The sequence below is a fragment of the Diadema antillarum genome, unplaced genomic scaffold, assembly GCF_040938485.1.
Source record: "Diadema antillarum isolate AM-2024a unplaced genomic scaffold, OU_Dant_1.0 scf00000197, whole genome shotgun sequence".
Lineage (NCBI taxonomy): Eukaryota > Metazoa > Echinodermata > Echinoidea > Diadematoida > Diadematidae > Diadema > Diadema antillarum.
In genome coordinates, this window is record NW_027271086.1 from 2,805,926 (window position 1) to 2,826,439 (window position 20,514).

Consider the following 20,514-nt stretch of genomic DNA (forward strand, 5'->3'; position numbering starts at 1 on the left):
ATTCCACAAATAGAACCCCTAGGAAAGTGAAAAGGACTCGACCACCATCGCCCTTACTTGACTCAGACTCTGAGGACTCAGAGACTGAATACTATATGGAATTCATGCGGCGTCATGTGCCCATTGATCCCCAAAATGACAAGGAAGTCCCACCACCAAATACCCAACCAGTTGAAAATGAGGAAACCGAACCTCAACCCCCAGATGACAGTGAGGTAGATAACATGAATGATACTGATGATAACCAAGATGAAGTTATTGTTCAGCCTCAAGAAGAGCAAAATGAAAATGGTCAAGTTCAGCCCCCAGAAGTTGTTGCTCAAGACGATCCCCTGCCTCCCCAAGATGCATCACCCTCATTAGAAAGGAGGACTTCTAGCCGTAACAAGAGACCTCCCACTTTGCTGACATATGACCAATTGGGACAGCCTTCATCAAATGTGCTACATTTAAACAACATGAATGCCCATACTTACCAATGGCCCTATGCCCACCCACCATATCAGCCCACACAGAGATCCAATCAACCGATGCAGCACGAGTTCAGCTACCAACCGCATGTGGAGACACCCCAGCCTCCTCTCCAATTCTCCAATCCTCCTCCATACCTCTTTCCAAACCAGTATCCCACAAATTTTCAGCACCAAACTCTCCCCCAATTCCTTGGTAACCGCTACGCACCAAGGATGAGCTTTCGCTAAATTCTGGACTAAGATAGAACCCATATCCACCATAGCCCGAGTGTTCATCTGTGGGACTGAAGGGGAAAATCAACTCTGTAGAGCTAATGATGAGGCCGACCCAACTACCACATGAAGCTAGGACCCGGATTTTCAACAATGCCCCAGAAACGAGGACATTTCATTGGGAATAATAAGAAAAAGATTGACAGAACGCTGACAGTTTTTATAATGACTGTTGTAATATAAATTTGATATCCAATTTGACGGAGAAAACAAGAAGGGAAAGACGAGAGATGAAGAACAAACCTATGCGCAAGGTTTACAGGGAAAGGAATCGGGACCCACAAGTACGACGGACAATACATGATGAAATGCATTGTTAGTTATGTTATTTTGTTCGGCACGAATTGTGTCAAGACGAAATGTCCTGATCCCTTTTTTTGTTTCGTTATTATAGGATTGATGTGTACCAAATTGTACTGAAGTGCAGAACCTACCTGTTAAACCAGAAATTTTTGTTAAAATTCAATGGCTTGCACCCAACTGGGCTTGTGCACCCCCGGTTTAGGTCAAGTCATAACGGTTCCGGTAAATCGGAGTGATACTGGAAGCGAGGAGGAGATATTCCTCATTGTGGTTAATAGGGTAGTTACTCCAAGTGGTACAGTCAAAACACATTGGTTGATGTGAAGGATAATCATTAAGACTGTCTTGTTTCAATACTTTGTTTAGGAAAATGTATGTAATGTCGTGGAAGACATTATTTTAAGAGGGGAGAGATGTGAGACCATAAGGAGATTATTGCCCCCCCCCCATTTTTTTAAGATATAACACCTGCAATATGTATTCCATTTCATAAAGATACCTAACACGTTTATACCTAAGATGCCTAACAAGTGTGAAAGTTAGATTCACACCCCTAAAACAAAATGGAAGAGTCAAGAATGTTGAGAGGAAAGAGTGACGTGGAAGCTGAGGAGGGTGATGATGAAGCCACACTTCGCCATGCCATCTCATTCTAACCAGACCGTCTCTCCTCGTCTCTTTTTCCAGTCCAGTGAGCTTATTTCCTAAAAGACCCTTGCCCTATTGGCACGGGCCTTACAGTATTATAGCTTCACTCTCCAGTAATGGCTAAGGCTACTTGTCCCTTCTCTTTGGACACTAACACTGGGGAGATAATAGGAAAATTTTTATCTCAGATAGCAGCACTATCACATATTGAATGATTAATCCATTCACTATGGTCAACGTAGCATAAGTCGAGTCGCACAAGTCAAAAATTGGCTATGTCGAAGAAAAATTCTAACCTGGGTGAATATAAACATGTATTAAATTCTACCGTATCAGGCAAAATTCATGAACAACTGCAAGTCGAAGAATATTCTCCAGGCCTTTTGGATTCCATGTTATAGGTGAAGTGACTGTACTTACTTCATAAGAATGGGCAACAGTCAGTCATCAACCTTAAGGGACATCTTCACATAAACTTTGGTGTGCATCAGCAGAAATCAATACTGTTGCCCTCACATATAAGCTTGTAACACTGTATTGATTTGCTCCCCCCCCCCCCATCTAATTCACTTGGAATTTGATAGAAAGTCATGGGAATTTCACTGGACGAGTCTATAAAATAAACTTCTCTGCTTATTTCAAGAATTCCATCTACATGTATGACTTTAATCATAATCCTACATTTCTATGCTCTTCATTGATGATTAAAAGAATTCAGCACATACTCAAATTAACTAATTGGAATGATTTTGACAATGATTTAAAAAAAAATATATAATGATGATCAGAGGTAAATTTGGACGAAGGAGTCGTGGAACATATTTCACATAGCTTATAGGTTACAGGTATATAACTCAAGTGAATATTTGACTGATAAAGAGCTTCACTTCCGATGACGTATACAGCAGGTGTGATGTTTTCTACCTCTATTACACTGACTGAAGATGCCCTGTGAATTACTGCGAGTGGGGCATTGCAGCAATTTCCAACTGTTGATAATCATCATCATGCTGCATGCATTATCCATCTTTCTGCTGTTCCACATTGTTCCTTGTTATTCGTTTGCATGCCTTGAGTGCTGTTTGGCACAGAAAACTCCATAGCAATAATTTAACACACTGTCCAAAGTCCCCTGCACGGAAAGGGAGCCTCGGTGCTCACGGTACACGGTTGAGAGGCTCATGACGAGATGTGTGCTTTGAGAGCAAAGAATTCCTCTTCTCCGTGGGAGTCCTGAATATCAGAGAAATAATCATAAATCAGATATAAACTATCATAAACTAAGAGAGATAGATTAATAGACAGATGGAAGCACAATCAACAGGTGGGTAGATAGACAGGTAAATCGATGGAATGGGTGGATAGATTGATCGACGGATGGGTAAACTGATGGATAAAAATACTAGAAATGTCGCTATGGCGACTGATGCCTCCGCCATAATGCATGATTCTCCCGATAGGCGTATAGTACAATGTCTTCACAATGTGTGATCCATGACAGTTTCACATAACTGGCAAAATATTGAAATGACAGGTTTGTCAGAAATGTCTTGAACTGGGTTTGCTTTAATTTTCTAAGAGTGCAGGTACACATATTTGGGGAATTGAGAATTTTTACTTGAATTCTGACAAACCTTTTTATAAGTTTATGCATTGAGTAATTTCCAAGGTATGAAGAAAGAGTGTAATGACGGTACAAAATGGATTTTTTTTTTTTTTTTTGGGGGGGGGGGAGGGGGGCATTGAAACCTGGCCTTTGACCCTTAACCTTTGACCTTTGACCTTCCGGCTGGAAATTTCCAAGAGAATCTCCATTAGGTAATGCACGTAATAAGTTTTGAAACTAATAATGCAAGCATTGTATGTACTAGTATATGAGGGAAATAGGGAGAGGGAGAGGGAAATTTTGAGGAGTTGACCTTGACCTTTGACCCCTGACTATTGACCCATGACCCCTAAATTCCCTAGATAATCCCTGCCAGTCAGTACATGCGTATGTACAAAGTTCCACGAAGATACATTGAACCATTTGTGACAAAAGTGATATTGAAACATTTTCACCTAACCTTTGACCTTTTGACCTTTTACCTTATGACATGAAACTCTCTCTAGAGACTCTTTACGCAGTAGTACATGTCCACACCAAGTTTCAAGAAAATACCTATGGGCAGTGCATAGATATGGGGGAAATTGCAACATTTGTAGCATTTGACCTTGACCATTTGTAGCATTTGACCTTGACCTTTTGACCTTTGACCTCTTGCAAATGTCACTAAAATCATATCAACTAATTCTCCCATCATACATCATCCTTGGACCAAGTTTGGTGAAAGCTGCTTCATCCAGTTTTGAGTTATCACGTAAACAGATAAATTTTAGGATTTGACCTTGATCTTTGACCTTTGACCTCTGCCCGATTTCACTGAAAAACTAATCAAGTAATTGTCCCATCATACATCATCCTCCAACAAAGTTTGGTGAAATTTACTCCATCCAGTCTTGAGTTATCGCGTAAACGGATACAATTTCATGATTTGACCTTGACCTTTGACATTTGACCTTCAGCCGATTTCACCCAAAATCTAATCAAATAATTGCCCCATCATACTTCGTACTTGGACCAAGTTTGGTAAAATTCCAGTACATATTACTCAAGTTATCGCGTAAACGAAAGCGGACAGACGGACGTACGTACGGACGTACGGACGGACGGACAACCCGAAAACATAATGCCTCCGGCACCACTTCGTGGCGGAGGCATAATAAGGATAAAGGAAGAGACAGATGAAATGAAAATCTGCAAGAATGCATTTACATCTACAGATTACCTTATTCAATTCAGTTTGAAGAACTTTATTTCCTATCATTATTAGTAAACTAAAAAGAAATGACATCTTTCACTTTGCATGGAAGAAAGGAATCAGAATGAAGACTGAGGCTGAAGACAAAGCTTAGGACATAACAAGGCTTAGCTGAGGGGCAAAGAAAGATACTCACTATGTCCATACAAATGTATGTGCCATACAAGGTGATTTGGTAGCGACATTCAAACTGTCAAATCCTTTTAATCACTTCTCTTTACTGTATTTAACTCAAAACTTTGACAGATCTGACTTTACGTCGTTGCCTCGATTGAAAGAGATAATTCCTCTTTCGAGGAAGTTCATCCCCATGAGACTGCAAGAAGCAGACAAGACAAGGCAAGGGGGATTTGCACACCTTACTGTACCAAACAAATTCAGTCAAATAGCTCTTCTGAGAATGAAGATATAGGGCTTATATCCACTAAACACAACACTGCACTTGACTTGTGTGGCAATGCTGCTAACCTTGGATTACAATCATGGTATCAAAAGATTTAATTGATTGCAGCTCTTTAGTAGAATGGGGCTGTGACGTGACAGGATAGGGCTGAGAGGAATATTTGTGGATAGGTGACGTACCTTCAGCGGTGTCTTCCAGTTAATCTGATCAATACTGGGAGAGGGCCCATCACTACCAAATGAAGTCCTGCAATGAGTAAAGAAGAAGCCACCTTAACCCAATTGTCTAATAGTACTGATGACAACAATAAAAACAATGATGATGATGATGATGATGATGAAAATGACGATGATAATAACAATAATGATAATGATAATAATAATAAAAATAATAATAATAATAACAACAACATCAATATTACTGACACTACTTCTACTACTGAGGATAATGAATTACTAACCAAACTATGTCAAATACAAATAATAATGGTATTAATCTGTTTTTAAAATAATAATGTCATTAAAAAAAAGTCACATACTTTTTTTTTCTTCCTTTTCTTAAACCTAAAAACCTAAAAAGCATCTTTTTGACGGATTGTTGCACTATAAAAGTGTACACTATAATTGTTATCATCATTCTTCTTCTTTCAGTAGGCAATGTTCCTACAAGTACACTGTAGATCACAGATTTGGTGTATCACAAAATCAACAACAGCCATGAGATTTTGTCAGACATCACACTAGTCTCAGAGTCACTCCTCATAAATGTGACATTCTTAGAGAGGGACAAAAGTACTCCATCACATCTCGGGAGGAACATCCCTAAGGCTATCATCCCTCACCCTCCACTCACGAAACTATTCTTTAGTACACAGTAAATACCAAGTGCTAGATACAGCCATGTGACAATGACATCTTATGAATAGTCACAGGGTAATCCATGTTTGCTTTGTACCTATAAAAGACCTATACTTGAAAGAGTTAAATTGACTTGCAAGGGTTTAATTTTCGCAAATTTTGCGAATCACCGATAGACTGCAAATTCAACAACACACAAAAAATGTCACAATGCACTAGGTTAATAGTGCCCTTACGATAGCCTCAAGTGTCCATTTGCAAAAAACAACATCTCACAACTAGATATATCGCTATGGCGACTGATATGCCTCCGTCATAATGCATGGTTCTCCTAATAGGTCTATAGTACAATGTCTTGACAATGTGTGATGACAGTTTCACACAATTGGCAAAATATCAAAATGACAGGTTTAACACAAATGTGCTGAATGTTCACTTTCCTAGAACTAGGTTCAATTGGATGAATGATTAAAATGTCAGAGTGCAGGTATTTGGGGAACTGATGATTTTTACTTGACTTTTGACCCTTTTATAAGTTTATGCATTGAGTAATCGTCAAGGTATTGAGAAAAAGTATAATTTCAGTATCAAATGGGAAAATAGCATTATCTAAACCTGGCCTTTGACCTTTGACCTCACAGTTCCAAAGAAAATCACTGTTAGGTTGAACATGCATAAATATGTAAGTTTCATGATGATACCTTGAGTTACTTTCGAGATATGGAGGAAAAAGTGCAATTTAGCACTTTCACTTGACCTTTGACCTTTTGACCTTTGACCTTTTGGCAAGAAACTTCCCCAGAAATATATATTGGGTAATACATGCCATACATCAAGTTAAAAAAAAAAAAAACCCTTCAGGCATATTGCATTTTAAGGAAAGTAGTGATATTTTGAGGAGTTGACCTTGACCTTTGACCCCTGACCTTTGACCAATGACCCCCAACTTCCCTAGATAATCACTGCCCATCGGTACAAGCATATATACTAAGTTCCATGAAGATCCCTTGAACCATTTGCGAGATATGGAGAAAAACATGAAATTTCAATTTTTTTTTTCAAAAAATAACCTGTGACCTTTGACCTTTGACCCTGTGACCCTAAAATCCACACAAAGTATTATCCCCCAAGGATATACCCTCATACCAAGTTTGATGTAAAACCACCACACGGTTCTTGAGATATCGACAAAAACAAAACGGGACGGACGGACGTACGGACGGACGTACGGACGGACGGACGGACGGACGGACGACCCGAAAACATAATGCCTCTGGCCACTTCGTTGCGGAGGCATAAAAATGGCTGTGATCTCCTCATTCTTGAAAATATCTGTACGCAAGAGTAAGAGCTTATACAGTATATTTTCGGTAGAAGATCATAGCCTCCAACTCCAACCCCCCTCCCCCTCCCAAATGCAGGATTGCTGGTGCTGATCAGTTTACAACCTCACTGACAACCTTACCGCTTTGAGGCTGGGGTGCTTGTTGCGGAGATCTCCAGGTCATCTGGCTTTGGTAGGGAAACATGGATGGCTCTCCCCTTTGAGGATGCCCAGGAGGACTGTGTTGCCATGGAAACTGGGGCTGGCGGTTCCCTCGGGATCGGCGACACTGGTGGCGATGCTCCGAGCAGCACTCCTTCAAAAAGATCAACGGAGGGACAGATTCAAAACTGTGTGGTGAGTGCTAATGGAAAGGATGCTTCTTGCACTGAATGACTTTACTGTTCATCACGAATCGAGTCCTATCAACCCTACACTCCTTGTCAGGACACAAATATCGTGAATACAAAGTCATCTACAATCCACTCTGGTGGTAAGGAGGTACAAACCCATTGGAAAATTTGTCAGAGCACATGCCATAGTCTTTTTTCTACACGCAGTGCAAGCAGAATACTTCCTATCCTCATATAGCACTGGAGTAGCAGTTAAAACTTTGCTGCAGTATGAAGAGGGATCCGTTTTAATCTATTTGTGTCCTCTACCATGCTGTAATTGATATGTCTACACAAAATATGAATAACATGTACTTGTCAGGTGTATACTATACAAGACCCAGTCTCTTAAATTCATCAAGTTGAAATGCAATATGCCAAGTGCATGACATAAACAAAACAATCCATTAAAGTATCACCAATCGCTTGTGTTAAAAGAATTACCTGCATGTGTATATGAAGTCCCATTTGTTTGGTTGAGAGGAGGAGCCCCCGCACCACTGGCAGATGGTCGCTGTCGAATGTCCATGCTTTTGTTTGTGGTGTGGACATTCTTCAGCTGCTGCAACCTTGCCTGGGCCTCGGCGCGCTGGCGGGAGAGAGCTGCGATTTTCTCGTTCATGTCCACGGATAGCTCAGCCGCAATTTCGCTGTTGGCCTCCACGGTTCCGTCAGCCGATTCTGAGTCCAGCCCTCGCAGACTATCCTGGTCTCCTGCTCGAGGAGGATGTGAGTGATCCTGCCCGTTTGGACCAGGTCGATGCCTAACGAGGGGGTCTTGACGGGCCTCGCCAGCAGGAGGCAGCTCTGGCTTCAGGATGTTCTTGATGACCACTGCCTCTCTGTGCTGACTGGGGAGAGAAAGGTAACGGGTGGATGAGCTGTCTAGAGACAAGACAGAGGGCGCTGTTTGCCTATTATCTTGCAGATGGTCGCTTGCCGGCAGCTTAGTCTGTGTAGGTCTAGCCTGATTGTTGAGGGAGTAGAAGGGTGGGGCACCAGTTTGGTTTAAAGAGGCATTGGGACGTAGCGACTGTCCACTCTGAATTCCTGCGGGCCTCATTATAGGGACTGCAGCTGATCTTGAAGCTGGCCCCGAAGCTGGGCCTGAGGCTGCCATTGCAGAAGCAGTATTTGACCCTCTGCTTCCAGCTGCGCCTGTGTTGGGAGCATGCTCTCTGTAGGCCATGGTTTGCTGGTACCCCTGTGGTCTGATGAAGTCTCTTCTGTCCTTCTGCCTTGGAGGTGAGAGAAGCATGGCTGGCTGGATAGGGTGCAGGCGGTTTATTTCGCTGCCGACTGTGGCATCCGCACCAGTTGCCGGTCTCGATGTCCCCGCAAAAGTTTCTGCACCACCTCCTGAATATGAGTTTGTGGATGAAGTCCTTGCAGCAGGTAACGACTGCACAGCTTGGGGTTTCTCATCCACACCAGAAAGTCCTGATGACCTGTACCGAGTCTGAAAGGGGTCGGTTGGTTTCAGTTGCTCGGACTTTGCGATGTCATTCATCAAACCGCCTTGAACAAATGGGATATTTGTCTGCACCTTCCTGATGTTTACACCAACATGAATGTGTTCCTTCTCTTGCGACGACCGCTGCTCCAGTCCAGCAGAGGCAGCAACTGGTTCACTGGACTGAAAGTTTGCTGGATTCATGAGCCTATCTATGGTGTGCTGGCTCAGATGGGTATGACTCTCCCCTGTAAATAGTGGGGCACTTGATGTGTGTGGTGCACCACTGATGCTGGGTGTCACCAGTGACGAAGATTGAGATAGAGGAGCCGGGACGGATGAGATGGAAGAAAACACGGGTTGTGACTCCTCGGTTTCTCCGACACCCTTCCGTTGATCTGAGAGGCTGTCAGGCGCTCCTGGCGAGGGTACAGCTGAACTTGCCACGGAAGTTACAGCTTGCTGCTTTGACTGGTCGTTTTCAGGCAGTTCTGTGTCACACAACAAAAGGCAAGAATATGCTGCATTTCAGTCTTTTTCAAAGTTTTTCTCTATATTGGGGGAAACCTTGTCATAAAACTCAGTGTGAGGACAATGTACATACTGAATCCTTACTTTCCCTCATGTTAACTATGCTTTCATTCATGGTAGGCAGCGATGAACTATTCAGTTTACATACACAAAAATATCTTAGTCCAAAGCCCATTAAATTTTCAACATATTGAGCCATTTCCTAATCTAATCCCAAACCTAATTTTTTTTCCTTTACTACATAACTTCATAGGATTTTTGTTGACCAGCCATGAAAAAAAAAGGAGAGAGAGAAAAAAGAAGATAGAAAATGTCCTCCTTATGCCCTACAGCTACCAGCTTCATCTTATCCTGCAATAACAATTTAGCTCTCTCCCTCTCCATAACCATTCATGGAAGCGACTCTGCTTGATGAAAAGGAACAAGAAATTTGCATTCCTTGTTGATTAGCAATGACTCACCACCAGGTTCCTTAGCAGAGGGCTGAGCAGTTGAGATGCCTTCAGCAAAATCTGAGTTCACCATGAGGTGCTGGAGAAAAAAACGAAATAGACAAAACTGTGAGTCAATCTTTACAGGCAGATCTGTTAGTCTACTTTATAAGCCAATTAGCAGAGCTGCCCAGAAACTGACAGTCTACGATTAAAATGATTTCCTTTTCCTGCTGCTGCATTGTGACGGTCAAGTGTGGAACTATGAAGAAAAATATCATACCTGAGTAGGTAGACTGGAAATACATACATGGGCTTAAAGGAATCATGCAATGCAAATGCATAGTGTTTTTAAAGTGATTACAGTTACATTACTGATACCCTCAATTTCACTTATGTGATATCTACACGTGTGCCATACATGTATATTCAAAAATAATTTTGTACTACATTTCTTCAGATTACTCAGACATGCCCCTCCAAAAAAACAAAATCAAACCAAGATTCTGTCAATGACATCATCTGTAAATCACTGCTATAAAAGTACTAATATGTTTAACAAAATACATGTACCTTCCCCCAGACAAAGCATAACTTGTATGTTTCCCTTCAATGTGTTTTGCCAATCAGATTAGCAAAATGCATGTGCATTGCATAGTTCCATTAAAGGGATCGTACAGTTCTGGTTGAGACCTAATTTCAGGTTTCTAACATTTTTTATGTGAGATAATGAGAAATCTTATATGAAATATGAAAGAGCATGGAATTTTATGAGGAATTCAACGTTTATTTGATAAAAATTGGTTTTGAAATGGCTGAGATATCCAAAAAAGAACGATTCTAGTAAAGTGTGGGACCCACACTTTGTAACGATCGCTATGTTTTACTTTGTTTTTGGATGTTTCAGTTATTCCAAAACCAATTTTCATCAAATAAACTTTGAATTCCTCTTAAAATGGTAGGCTCTGTACAATATCATAAGTGTTTTCTTGGTATCTTGCAAAATTTTAAAAGCCTAATTCTCATCTCGACCAAAACTGTACTATCCCTTTAAAGTATCATAACATAGTCCCATTAGTGCTTTGTATCCAGTAGAAAAGGTGCTATAAAAACAAAAACTATTATTAGCATTAGTAAAGTGCCATGTCACATATCAGTTCACACTGCTTGAAAGTCAATAATAGAAGAAGCAGAAAGGGGGAACAAGGAGAAGTAAGCCCACCTCCACAATCTGTAGTCTCCTCTCAAGCTGGTTTATCTGAAGTCTGGCCTCTGACTGAATCTTCATACTAAGCTCCTGTGACTGGATCATGTCCTGCATGAATGGATCTCAAGAGTTAGTTCATCACTATCATAAATGGAAGACACGATGACACAACATTTGCTCCTGCGACAATTGCTCCAGTCTTATTTTCTCCAGGGACTTAGGGTTAGGATTATAATGGGTTTTTATATATTATCATGAATGGAAAGGCCACTAAGGTTGTAATAAATGAGTTGCACTTTCATCACAATACAATTCTCAATATAGATTTATATAATACTATACAGTACTTGATTTATCAACTTACCACTGTCATTGCATCAATTAGTTCTCTGTTTTGCAATATCTCTCCTTCCAGTTGTTGGTTTTTGGCCTCCTGCTGTTGTAGTCTTGACTCAGTCTATCAAATATAGATAAAAACACAAACACAACTGAAACAATATTTACAAGGGAATGAGTGGGCATACATCTATAGCCTCTGTAAGATCAGACAGCATTGCGGCTGGAGTTTTTAATGATGTTCAGTCATTGCAGGAAATATCTGGAGCAGGCTACATGCTTTGGAACAAAACCTTGGAACAAAGTCGGTCTTTCCTGCATGACAGGCATAACAATGTTAAATTGTCATGATTGTGAGCAACTTTAATGCATCATGGCATTAATTTCTTACAATAAATTGTCACATCAGCATGACTAATCACACTGATTACATGGCTAACATAAATTTGATAAAAGTTTGTTCGAGCATTCACTGAAGGAATATCTGAACTTCATAGAGCCCTTGGACCTGGGCGCCGTTTCCTAAAACGTGTTATAAGCTACTGAAAACCTTGCATCTGATTGGCTGAGAGCAAAATTTGTCACAGAAATGTGTCAGTTGTTACTGATAGCAAGTTTTTTGAAACGGGACCCTGAAATGACCTTGCCACAAATTTTTGCACGTGGTGTCCCAACTTTACTCGCTGTCAATTGAGACAAAAATGAGAAACAAAACATTAAATGTCTCATGTTGAGTTTCCTAATCAATTTCAAATATTAATCTTATTGCCAGTACAATTATGCTGTATTTCAATATACTCATTAATGATTTAACTACCTTTTTGCTCTTGATCTGTTTGAAAATCATGTCTGTGAAGTGTAACTACAGCTGTGTGTGTTACATTCTTTACTTGTGACACTCTTCATTCTTCCTCTTTTCTATAATTTGCAGTGTTTAAAAGCAAACAGGATAACAACATCCCCTAAGCTCCCACCTCGGCTATCGAGAAACACCCACAACTGCCTTAGTAATATTTGAAATGCAAATACTGCAATGCTGAGCCATTTGGAACCTATTTCTCATTTGTTTGTTTGTTTTGTTTTTTTTGTATATACGGTGGTGGTTGGAAATAGAGATAGAGATGCAATTTCCTCATTACTAGCCTGTCTGTGACATGAATAGCAGAACAAACACACAAACCATCATCAACAACAATAACATCAAGAAACCGAGCTTGTGAAAGTGTGCATGGATTGCGCTACTTACGTCACTGAGGTATGTGAGGACCTTTGTGAGTGTCTGGACAAGGAAGGAAGTGTAGCCGGACAGCTGGGAGAACCTGCTGGTGTCGAGGGGTGCAGTGGTCTCCCCGCCCCCTCCCTCTCCCCTCTTCCTCTCCAACTCACTGCATGCCCTCATCAGCTCATTTAAACACTGTACATGGTAAGAAGGTGTACATTGTACTTCAATTATAATTGTGATCTGTCATTATGTAACCCATGTACAGTCACCATTATTGGTAGGCCTACATGAAGATAAGGAGCATTGCCACCGGCAAAAAAAAAAAAAAAAAGGTGTTAGCAAACACACGCATGACTGGTATCATTTTTGCGAATATGTTCAGTAATATATTATTCAATTCAATTCAATTTCAATTTTCAATTCAATTTCCGATCAACCAAACACACAATGTTAATGAGTTTCTGTTCTTTATGTACCTGTGATATCTGTTTTCTCCATGTGTGTTTTTTTTAATTCTTTTGTCTTTATCATAATCTCGCCTTGTTTTGTTGACGTTTTCATTGTTTTTAAACTCACTTTTTGTACAATTTGCTCATATTCACATGTATTTTTTCATATATTTATATATTGAATCGGAAATGGAGATTGAATTGAATTGAATTGTAGTGTAAAACCTAAAATTTTGTAAGGATAAAACTTTTGCAAATTTTGCAGAGCCACAATTTGGAAAAGTAAAATGCACACGGAAGTTTTTGTCTACACAATTCAGTACATAAGTGTATACTCATAATTATTTTTATGGTCTGCAATTGCGAAAGTTTCAAGCCATGAAAAAGGCTGTCGGCTCCAATTCCCAAAGTTTCATGCCATGAATGTTTCTAGTATCACAGGAAACTTGAAAACAAGTTATTTAGTTAAAAAAAGTAATTTTTAGTTAGTTCACTATTTAAAGTTGGATTATCATAACTGCAATCTGTCAGAAATTCAAAGTCTTTGAATGTTTTAAAACATGAAATTTTTAATCTTTTAATAGGACGTGTTACCATGAAATTTTAATTTTTTCACTGTATTCAACATGGAATCGGCATTTTGGGTTTAGAATGACTAAAGAAAAAAAATTTACTCTAAATCATGCCAAGAAATAAGTGCCCACAACCAAGGAACATGAGAGATAACACTTACAGCAGTGAGGTCTTCTGATCTTGTTTTGTGACCAACATCTTGTGACCTTTGACCTGTACTCTTGACCCTTGACCTCATTCTATTCTTGACCTTGGCTGTGTCATTGATAGCCCTCGTGTCTTGCGAGAGATCTGCTTTGTCAGATGGCGTCATATTCGGATCTGCAGTGCAACATAATAATTTCAAAACACTCATGCATAAGGTGAGTTACTATGCCTTTAGGGTCTAATGCACATAAAAAAAAAAAAAAAAAAATCCTGCCAATATGTGTGGTACAGAAAGCAATAAAACAACATTCCACATAGTAGTATTCAAGGGTATATCATGGAGAAAAAGACAAGGTTCTAAGCATTCAATAACATTCTCCCTACACACATCACATAGTTATCTTTTATTTTTCTTTATCTCACCAACATGAAAACTGCAACACTGTACAGAATTAGGTGAGACTATGATTGAGCAGGGGTCAGTGGACAAAACTCTAATTGTCTTCAGAGGATTAAGGAAAATCAACAGAAAGAAGATAACGGTAGTAAAATTAACATTAAAAAAATACTGTAAATGCCTATGGAGAAAATAAAAGAAGTAACTGCTTACAATGTAAAAGACTAAAATGCTCAAATTACAAGCTATGTTACAGTGTACTTCCTGTTACTTCTCACTATGAATGTGTACTGCTGGACTTCATGTCATAGTCATGTCCTACTCCCTACGCAGAGTGCATTTGTACAATTGCACGTCAGGATTCTACCATAATTTTCTTTGTTTGAAGGCCGCTGCTGTGAAGGTCCGCCTGCTAGCCTGGACTGGTCATCTGAATGAAACTTTAATATGAGAACAGGAAAGAAAACAAAATGAGAGTATAGTGCAATTCAACACTATGGTCACATTGGCTTTGATACAAAATAGGTCGGTTCAAATTAATTCAGTTTTTCTTTTGACTTCCTATACATGATTAGTTATACTGCTTTGAGTTTGCGATCTAACTTTTGAGGAAGTTCCACACTCAGAAGACAATTTGTTGTGGCAAAAAGAGCACGGGTCATCAAACTTTCTTCACAACTCCATTAACTGTGTTTGGCCTTATCACAAAATTTTGAATATAAAAGTCTACTGTAACCCCTGTACCTTAATGTTAGTTTCAATTTTAATGGTCATACTACTTGCAGTTTTGTTTATAAGCTTTCTTTTTCTCTGCAAATATGAATTTTGTCAGAAATACTAAGAGTGCATCACACTTACATGTTGTAGACATTTCAGATATGCACTACATGTATCTCTTCCCCCCCCCCCCCAGGTCATTATCATCATAACAAGTTCTAAACCCAAATCAATACATTAAACTGTAAAAGTTCTCCAAATGGAAACTGAGGACACCCTTGGAAAAACAAAGACACAATATGGCATAACACACAACAGTACAGATAACGCCTTCTTTGATACAATACAAATTATGGCAAAATTTGAACAAAAGTGAAACTTCAAAGGCAATTGAAGTTTGAAGGGGATGTGAGGTGGTAATTTAAGTTCAGACTGACCTGATCTGATGCCTTACTAATGTAGCTCTGAAAGCGATCGATGTCCAGTTTGCTGTCAAACACTGGCTTCTCTTCATCTCCACTGTGCTCCACATCAATCTCATCGCCAGAGGCTGTACAGTTTGCATATTCCAAGTCAGACAGGAAGAATTCTTGAACACGAGAACACTGCAAAAGCTGTACACTCTTAAAATATTGCCACATTTAATTAATACCCAAAAGGAATTTTATACAAATGCATTGTGCCTCATAATTGTCTATTACAGCTTGAGAAAATTCCACTAACAAAATCTAGCAAGAAATTCAGTAATGGAAATGGTTGTAGATACACAGATGGCACTGTAAATTTCTGCCACACCTATACAGGGGATGCTGCTTTGGTTTATTGCCACTTGGTCTACTATCAGATGGTCTACTTCTCAGTTTTTCTCACACCACTACAGCTAAACTCATTTGGTCTTCTATCACTTTCGTTTAATGCCCCTTTGGTCCTATTCTCACTTGGTCTAATGGCCAGTTTGGCTACTTACTGTTTTGTCCAATTTCCAGATGGTCTAATTGCAGTTTTGCCTCCTTGGACTTTTTCCCATTTTGTCTAATAAAGTGTGGGTATTAGACAAAGTGGGCATAGCCCATCTGGAAGTAGACTAACTGGTAATGAGGCTAAGTGGCAATTTGACTAAATGGTCATTAGACGAACTGGTTGTAGACGAAACAGGATTAGACCATGTGGGTTGAGACTAAATGGCTATTAGACGAAGTGAGAGTAGACCAAGTGATAGATCACCGCCGGTTTGGTGTGAAATTATCCATCTGAAAGTCACTAATGATCAGGGGTGCACCATACATTGAACCTCATGTACACAAAGGATCACAATCCACCTCTCTGCATGAGCAGAACATAATTTCAGTATAGTGCAATCTAGTGCACTATATCAGGGAGGTGCTAGAGAAAGAGAGACAACTACTGCTCTCCTTTGAAGTCATGCGCGGCGCCGCCAAGAAGTTATGCGTTCCACTACAGGTGTTATCCATGTGCTTTGACAAAAGAGAGCATCAATAATCGGGACTAGCGTTCTCACATCTAGAAATACTTGCCCCTACTGCAATTTGCTCTCTCTTTCAATGTGATGGCAACAATGAATTTGTGTACTTTGAATTGGAGCAGCGAATCAAAATGCAGTGTAAAACTGACAATTTTAACAGCAAATAGTTTAAAAGCACGCTGGAACACGCTTTAGCAGAGTACTTCATTTGAAAGATCAAAGTATACCAGATTAAAAGATAGAAAACTAACATGCAGAAATGTGCGCATTATAGAAAAATATTACGTTTTTAAGAGGGCCTAATTTTCATTTCATTTCGATTTGCGCATTACGAAGAAACTAGAAATACATGTTTATATTATTGAATTCTTTCCTAAACTATTCTTAATCAATTTGAGTATTTCATTTAAAATTTAATGGTAAAATAAAGCTTTTCATTCAACGAAAAAAGAAATGCTTTCTTCGTCTCCGAACTTCGTCTTGCAACTAGAGCGGTGACGAGCATGACTTCAAAGCATAGTGGAATGCTAGACATCCCATTGTAACGCCTTGGCCCCAAACATGTGTTCGCATGAATTAAGAAGAGTTGCCACTCCATCTTTGTAACACCTCCCTGACTATATCTACAAATGTACAACAACTTCAAAATCTATTCATGAACCATCTAAGGTACAGCCTTGAATAGAGAATGAAATCTTTTATGAACTGAGAATATCGATCCTTGAAAATGAAATAACTGCATGAATGAGTTAGTGAAATGATGAATTATTGAAATTTTATGTTTAGAATAATGAGATGAATGGAAGGGTGACCAGCAATATTATATGGTGGAGGCGTAAACAGAGGAATTAGGTAATAAATCAACATTTAGCAGATTCTTCACTGATATAACAATGTAATGCCATGATAAATGAATGGATAAATAACACAGAATTAAAGAAAAAACAACCAAAACCTGCCATACACACGACAGATGAAGATACAGATGATTCATTTTCTGCTGGAGGTTTACCTTCTTCCTCATCCTCCATGTCATTCAGAGCATGGGGATCCATGATGGAGTCACTCAGGACATCCAGGTGACTGGTATGAGGCTCAGCCTCACGGATGGGGCCTGCCCTCCTGAAGAAGAACAGATGAACAAACACACATAAACACACATAAACACACACACACACACACACACACAAACAAACAAACAAATAAACAAACAAACACCAAGAAAGAGAAATAAAAAAAAGAAGATTGAGCATATCATTACCACATGTGGATGAAACGTCGAGAAAATACAGCTACGCATACAGAATCCTCATACCAATCTAATAAACAATGCAATGTAAAACAATAGTTCTAAGTATATATGCCTTTCCTTGGTTGCCAAATTTGGAAAGAAATCTACAATGTAAGTTCTATGCATGACCTCGTACAGGATCTCCTGATGTACAAAATTTATTTTAAGTGGCAGGAAATATCAGAAAGTATTAAACAGAAGTCATTCCACTGCCACTAATAACCAACCTTCCCATTCTGAATTAATACTTTCCATGCAAACAGACAGGCATAAATGAAGCTAGCTTATTAATAACACATTGTAATAACCATAAGTGCACTCGAACAACAAGATCTTGTCAATTTATTATTATTATTTGTTTTTTTTGCAGGGTACACGCATAGTACTCATACACAAATTGCAGTGACATATGGCACTACCTTCTTTCGCCATCCGCCCCCGGTGCCCGAGTGACGTTGGGCATCCCGCGCAACCTCTTCGGGTCGTCGTAGAACAGGTCCTTGACGACGGACATGACGCGGTCAGAGTGCGCCAGGGCATCGTTGAGCTGCTTCTCGTCGTAGAGAATCTCCCGCAGCAGACCCACCTGGCTTCCCTCGCTCTGCGACCTCTCTTTCCTGGCTGTTTGGAAAGGTCAAAGGTGACTGAATGTCAAGTCACACTGTGCTCTACCACATTCAGTAGATCATGTATTTTGTTTCATGTAACATCTTTCTCTTGAAATTGTGCAACACTTCTTTCCTATTCACACAATGTTGTTCATGATCACAAATTTAACCATTCGTGAAATTGTATTACCAAAGTCCAATTCACAAAATATATGGGGTTTACAGTATGCAACAGTTCCCAACATTTTAAGAATGTGCATTATTTGTAACAATATCTGTACCTCTAATCCAAAGGAAAAGACAGCTTGTGGTTTTAGTCATGCGGTGAGAAAGGAAGATCTTGAAAAACCTGACAATGACAGGAAAATTTAGAGAGTTCAAGAACAATGAAGAAATAAAAATGGAAAATAATGATTTATGTTACCTTTAATCAGTGCTTGCCTCCTGAGCTGTTCCCGAACAGCTTCAATATTGCTTGACTGGTGTACCTTATGACGCCGTTCCTTTGAGGTTGGAAGAAAGTTAAACAAAGATGAGACGAGACAAGGCATCATAAGACAAGATTTAAAAAAACAAACAAACCCAAAACGACAGATTGAAGAAAAAGAGCGTTTACTCACCAACTCTTCTCTGTTCAATCTATGCACTGTCAGATCACTGGTGGTGTCCTGTGCACATAATGTACAAATTGTAAAGAACAAAGGGTACACTGCTCATTTGTTTCAGTACTGAAATTCAGGATTTGACAAATTTCTAAAAGTATGAAATGGGCTAGAAGTATCCTTACTAAATACTTATAGAACAACTTCAAGAGTCTTGAACATTGGTTTGTTTGTTTGTTTTTGGTTTTTTTAAGTGGAGTAAAAATAATATACAATTACATAGCAAAAAACATCAACACAGCTTTGGCTATGTACACGTTAGATACATATAGAACTCTTAATTCTCCTAAAGCTACATCCTTCTTTTATAATGAAAAAACAGCCATTTTAACAGTGCTCAAAGAGGGACAAGACAAGGGGAGGAGTGATCTAGCAAACAAAAGTGTATAGATGAAACATCGATCTGTGGTGTGTGTCAGATTTGACAGCTTAAAAAGTGTATTCATGTGGTACACATACCAGTATTTTAACGATCAAAACCCTACACTTTACAGTAGTTCCTTTCTTTTCTATGTTCGTACAATCACCAACAAATGAAACTGCATTCTTTAAATCCACATACACTTGTGCACATCTGTAGTTAGAAAGCAATCTACAATGGTACAGTCAAACCTGTCTATAGCGGCCACCCAAGGGAGACGGAAAATGTGGCCATTATAGACATCCAACCTTGTGTGCATTGCTTATATTATGTGCAGGTATCATCGCTGCATCCTTACATGTACATGTATGTGTGTACGTATGCACACGTGTGTTTCATGCATTTAACCATGCCGGTGTATATGAAATTGTTGCACAGTAGTACGTGTACTGTCGTGAAGAAAGCATTATTATGACTGGATGAAGGATGAATGGTGATCACTGAACGTTGCCCGCACGGCTACAAAGGAGAAAAACACGCTGAATTATCGGCTCGACTAGGGCTCCATTGGGTTTTTGGCCGCTATAGACAGGTTAAAATCTACCGCGGGAAACAAAATTTGTGGCTGCTGGCAGCGTTAGACAGGTGGCCGCTATACACAGTGTCTTTAACAGGGCTTTTCTCTCGGGGGGATTTTTCAGTGGCCGCTATAGACAGGTGGCTGCTATAGACAGGTGGCCGCTAAGGCAGGTTTGACTGTACTTGTATATGGTGCAGGTCATACTTCTCCGAAATAGACTGTAATACAAACACTGTGTTGGACAATCAATTGAAGTGAGAGGAGTTATAAAAGAAGTTTCTTCCTTCCACATTTAAAAGAACAGTTTCACTGTATGGAACCCACTGCAAAATTTACAGGAACTCTGTATCATGCTGCAAGGACCAACAACATTAATTAAGTACATGAAATGTATAAATGTATGATAAACCCGGGAGGGGGGGGGGGGGGAGGTTGATCAAGTACTTACATCCCATTTTGGCAGCCTCCTCTGTTTTTTTCTGGACTTTCCTGACAGCGACTGAGAGCGTCGAGGTACCCGCACAAAGGACAT

At 39.6% G+C, this 20,514-nt stretch overlaps 1 protein-coding gene across 1 annotated transcript; it reads right to left on the minus strand.

Moving 5' to 3' along the window:
- Window positions 1-2,876: 2,876 nt before the first annotated feature.
- Window positions 2,877-20,514, minus strand: LOC139723694 (uncharacterized). The gene is made up of 16 exons (XM_071634917.1): window positions 20,431-20,514; window positions 19,000-19,047; window positions 18,804-18,882; window positions 18,191-18,392; window positions 17,493-17,602; window positions 15,435-15,547; window positions 14,648-14,720; window positions 13,897-14,057; window positions 12,739-12,906; window positions 11,521-11,613; window positions 11,172-11,264; window positions 9,980-10,049; window positions 7,979-9,478; window positions 7,284-7,458; window positions 5,141-5,207; window positions 2,877-2,930 (listed from the first exon to the last, which is right to left on the minus strand). Exons 1-16 carry the CDS (start codon window positions 20,512-20,514, stop codon window positions 2,877-2,879), a joined length of 3,090 nt encoding a protein of 1,029 aa, XP_071491018.1.

Excerpts from the sequence above, each read along its gene's own strand:
- LOC139723694 (XM_071634917.1), bottom strand. The coding sequence starts at position 20,514 with ATGTCCTTTGTGCGGGTACCTCGACGCTCTCAGTCGCTGTCAGGAAAG. Across the intron at positions 19,048-20,430 it reads GGAGGCTGCCAAAATGGGAT|GACACCACCAGTGATCTGAC; the intron begins GTAAGTACTTGA and ends TTATGTGCACAG. Across the intron at positions 11,265-11,520 it reads TAATTGATGCAATGACAGTG|GACATGATCCAGTCACAGGA; the intron begins GTAAGTTGATAA and ends CCATTCATGCAG.